At 47.6% G+C, this 4968-nt stretch overlaps 1 protein-coding gene across 1 annotated transcript in view; it reads left to right on the forward strand.

Annotated features, from left to right (window-relative positions):
• LOC101663616 (L-amino-acid oxidase-like) overlaps positions 1-3377 on the forward strand; it is a 6099-nt gene extending 2722 nt beyond the window's left edge. The window contains exons 3-7 of the mRNA XM_004705257.2: positions 404-519; positions 877-1078; positions 1553-1621; positions 1846-1982; positions 2591-3377. Of these exons, the coding sequence (XP_004705314.2) occupies positions 404-519; positions 877-1078; positions 1553-1621; positions 1846-1982; positions 2591-3377 (1311 nt within the window). The remainder of the gene's footprint in view (positions 1-403; positions 520-876; positions 1079-1552; positions 1622-1845; positions 1983-2590) is intronic.
• Positions 3378-4968: the final 1591 nt, after the last annotated feature.

Below are 4968 nucleotides of genomic sequence, written 5' to 3' on the forward strand. Positions count from 1 at the left end.
AAGAAGGTGAAGCTCAGAGCCCAGGTCACACAGAAAGTGGTGGATTCCAAACTAATAGTCATAATAGTTACTGTTAACTCATGAAATCGGGTTCTTTATGTCTGAAGAGTCGATTATTTCACATTAAACAGTAAAATAATAATAGCGCCTACCATTTATTGAATACTGTGTACCATGCCCTACTGCCAAACACTGTATGGACATTGTTTCAGTTGATCCTTGCAACCATATAATTTGAAACTCATCTTATTCCAATTTACAAATGAAATGGGGCTCAGCAGTTCTCCTGTGAGAACGTGACAGGGTTTCTCTTCAAAGTTCAGGAGGCACTGGGCACAGAATTTTATGTTTAACCCTAAGCTGTAACTAACAAATGCAAAAGAACCTCGTTCCTGGTTCAAAGGCAGAAGCGACTCACGCCCTGGGGTCTCACACACCTTCACCATTATGGTGTCTGTTTGCCTTAAGTGTAAACCGGAACCACGGCTTCTCCCCAAACACCGACAAAACCAACACCAAGTAAGCCGGACCAAATGCAGAATCTTTAGATATTGCCGAGGGCTTACTTAGAAATGGAATAATGAATTTCAAACACTGGCTGGAACAAAGAGGCCCTGTTTCTACCATTGAATTTGATACAGTGCTATTTCCAAAGAATCTTTATTCGATGCTTGGTGAATTCCCACATTCTTTTTGCAGCAGGACCCAAAAAGAAAGCAAAATACTAAAGCGGCAACGAGAGGAAACTAGAGTAGAGTCACAGAAAGAGTCTGTGTTGCCTGGAGACAGTTTTCCTGGAAATGGTTTCTAGTGTGAGGGTTGCAGGAATGAGGGATCCTCGGGAGAGGGTTCATGTCCTACCTGTGTCTGTTCTAGGCTTGTCCACACCTATATCCAGAAGCTTGGCTTGAAGTTGAACAAGTTCATCCAGTATGATCCCAATACCTGGTACTTCATCAATGGAAAACGCTATCGTGCCTGGGAGGTCAAGGCCAACCCAGAACTCCTAGGCTACTCTGTGCACCCCACGGAGAAGGGCAAGAGTGCAATAAATCTCTTCCATCAGTCCATCAACAAGGTGCCTCCTGTCTGACTCCTGCCAGGGTCAGGAAAGAATGGGGGCTGGCCTAAGGTCACCTGGCAAATTAGCAGGTGGACTCAAGTCAACCAAATCACTTTTGTGGTTATTGGTGTTCCATCTCTCTCAGACCTTTTAGAATGCTCCCATCCCAAGTGTTGGCCTAATGCCAACCCGTCTCCTGGCCTTGGATTCGATAGCCCGTTGCTTTTTCAGTGGCAGTAGAAGAAAAGGTAGTCACCAGATAACCCAGTCCTTGGTAATCAGTCTACCTTCCTTTTCAGCTAAATATTTAGTATCTGGAAAGCTTTTTTTTAAGAGGGAGATATTGGTTAGAAGGCCATTTAGGGACTTCTAGAACCTCCCTTCCCCCATTCTTCCATCCTCACTTGCCCATGCACCCCATAGACAGAGAATTCAAGAGTCCTGACTCTGACACATTGCTCTAATCTAAGACTCCCCCCTCTTCTACAGCTCAAAGAAAATCTGAAAACATTCAATTGCAGCCAACTGATGTCCTTATATGACTCCTATTCCACCAAGGTAAGAGGGGCAGAGAAGTTTCAGGTTACAAGTAAAGGGGGTCTGTGTTCAGCATAGTCCCCTGGGGTTGTCTTATGCCTACCCATGACTTTCTCTCCCCACTGCCAGAGCCGTCATCTCCCTAGAATCCAGCCCTATCCCTTGCCTAGCCTCTGGCCAGGACACTGTTGAAGCCCCTTCCTATAGACTGGGCATCAACACATATTGTAACCCCATCCCCACAGGCTTACCTGCTAAGGGAAGGGATGCTGAGCCGAGGAGCAGTAGAGATGATCGGTGACTTGCTGAATGAAGATGCTGGATACTATAAATCTCTCCTAGAGTCCCTGCGGATTAATATGATTGTCTCCAACAATGATGGGTGAGACTGATCTGGAGCCAGGGCTAAGATCTCTCCCGAGTCCTCTCTTCCAAAACTCATCACAGATAAAGCAAACTACGATCTATTGAGTCTTTACTGAGTGCTAAGCACAATGCTACGCACTTTCCAAGAATCATCATATTTAATTCTATGATGACAAATAAGGTGAGGTGCATTTATTATTACACAAAGCCATTTAACAGACTAGGATGGGGAGGCTTGTAGAAGTTATGTTCTCGGAGCCAATTTTACCCAAGTTCACACAAGTGAAGCAAGGGATAGAGCCAAACCCAGATTCCAAATGCAGGTCTGTGCACACAAAACACTGTATGTCTCCCTTCCTCGTGGGAAGTAGCATTGCACGGTAGCTATCGTGTGAGCCATGGAGTAAGAGTCTTGTGTGATCCTGGGCAAACCATTTCTTCTTTCTGCCTGTCAGGTTTCTGACCATACGGACCTCACAGGGATGAATAACAATGTTTAAGAAATACCCGACAAAGAGTGCAGGAAATAACCCTCCTCCCTTTCAGATCAGGAATGCCTGGATCAATTCAAATGTTGATCCAGCTCAGGGGCCTCTCACCATTCCCCTCTCTTCACCCTCGCAGCTTCAGTGAGATCACAGGCGGCTTTGACCAGCTCCCCAAGGCCCTAGGTGCCAGCTTGGAGGCCGGCACCATCCAGTTGCGGTCCAAGGTGGAAATGGTCGTGAGAGATGGGCCTGAGGTCCGGATTTCCTACCAAGTTGGTGGACCCAACACAGGCGTGCACACCATCACCGCGGACTATGTCATCATCTCCGCCTCAGCTAAAGCCACCCGCCTCATCACCTTTAAGCCACCTCTCTCCCCGCGTAAGGCAGATGCGCTCCGCGCGCTGCATTTCACCAGCGCCACCAAAGTCATTCTGGCCTGTAACGAGTCCTTCTGGGAGCGCGATGGCATCCACGGCGGAGTCTCCATCACTGACCGACCCTCGCGCGACATCTACTACCCCAGCCACAGCCTGCCCAACGGCAAGGGCATCCTGCTAGCCTCGTACACTTTGGATGACGATTCCATGTTCTTCTTATCCATGCAGCAAGACCAGGTGGTGGACATTGTCCTGGATGACCTGGCAGCCGTGCATCAGATTCCCAAGGATACCCTGCGGGGCATGTGCCCTTCCTCTGTCGTCAAGCACTGGGCCCTGGACTTTTTCACCATAGGTGCTTTTGCCGAGTTCACACCGTACCAATTTGTGGACTTTTCACAACACCTCTTCCAGCCAGAGGGCCACATCCACTTTGCTGGGGAGCATACCAGTGTGCCCCATGCCTGGATAGACACTGCCATCAAGTCTGGGCTCCTGGCTGCAAGGGACATTCAGGCAGCCGTGGACAAGGAGGCTATATAGCAGGACAGAAGCCTCTGTAGAAGACCCTCCCCAACACCCAGGAGGATTCCTTCTTATCCTTAAAGAAATCCTGGGTGGAGCCTGGCAGGAGGCAGTCTGGGAGGTGAGAGGAGGAGGCAGAGACATAGGAGGGAGGTCACCATTAGTCCCCCTGGGCCACAAGCAAAACTGCCAGGCAAAAAAACAAGCCTGTAAGCATTAACTCCATTCCTGCTTCTCTCCTCGGGCAGCCCCGGGCAAGAAGGAGGCATCAGGTCAGAGCATCGGAAGGGATACGGGGAAAATAAAGAGCAAGTGTTGTCATCAGCCCTCACTGGGGAAGAAATGGTCTTCTGCTGCATAATACCAATAAATACAAAATAAAAGCTTGACCAGCATCCTCATTTCTGTTGTCCTGCAACCAGATGTTCTGAAAGGCAAAGACAAACCCCAAACCATGGTAACATTAAAACATGGGTGGACACACACAAGCCCACAGCTCACACCCGCCCCATCACGGCATGCCTGAGTTCAACGGCCTCCCATCTTGGCGCAGTATGGGGTCTGGATGTATGGGAAAGAGAAGGATTTTTTTTATCCTGCAGCTGTGAGGTCTTGACGGCGTAAAGATGTTTCTTGACCCATACTTTTCCTTCCTTGTCCCCCTTCCCTTTGATCGACCAGAACCATTGGCAGCCACCTAAGCTGCCCATGCACCATCCTAGGAGGACATCAAACTCAATCCATAAACCTCTTCTCTACTCTTCTGCCCTTCTTGAAAACCTGACCGGTACCTTTACACTCTCCAACCTCAATTCCCCCTTTAATGGCTCTACCCAACCCTCAAAGATCATCTTCTTTGAAAGCTACCAATCTTCCTTTTTTAAGGTCCCAACTAATTGGAGTATAAATCTTAAAAGAAAAAAAAAATCTATTGCCATTGAGTGTTTTCTAACACTGGTGACCCCGTGTGTTACAGAGTAGAACTTCACCATAGGGCATTTTGAGCCCTAGTGGTGCAATTGCTACACATTGGGCTGCTAGCCACAAGGCCAGCAGTTTGAAGCCACTAGCACTCCTCAGGAGATGAGGTTTTCCTACCCCCACGAAAAGCCACAGTCTCAGAAACCCCAAGGGCAGTTCTAACTGCCCGAGCAGTCGTGCAGCATGGAGATCAGCTCTGTGGGGGTGAGTTGTCATCCCGCCAGAAGATCACCAGGCCTGTCTCCCATGGTGCTGCCAGTTGGTTTCAAACATACAACCTTTATAAAAAATAAAAACAACAGTTTTACTGGCACTTAATTCACATGTCATATAATTCAATCAAAACAAGAAAAGTTGTGCAATCGATTCTAGAAGACTTTCTTCTTCCTTGTACTCATTGTTATTCATGTAATTATTTTTTATAATTGTGGCAAAAACATACCCAACAAAGCATTCTCCAATTCAACCACTTCCACATGTATAATTCAGTGCCACTGATCATACTCTTCAGATCCAACCATTATTGATCTCCTTTTCCAAATGATCCCACCACCATGAACATAAACTCAATACCCCTAAGCAACAACTCTTCCTCCTTCACCCATGGGCAACCGTTGCTCATTTGGTT

Source organism: Echinops telfairi, unplaced genomic scaffold (genome assembly GCF_000313985.2).
Source record: "Echinops telfairi isolate 266 unplaced genomic scaffold, ASM31398v2 ScPeMD7_7457;HRSCAF=8495, whole genome shotgun sequence".
NCBI classification, from domain to species: Eukaryota; Metazoa; Chordata; class Mammalia; order Afrosoricida; family Tenrecidae; genus Echinops; species Echinops telfairi.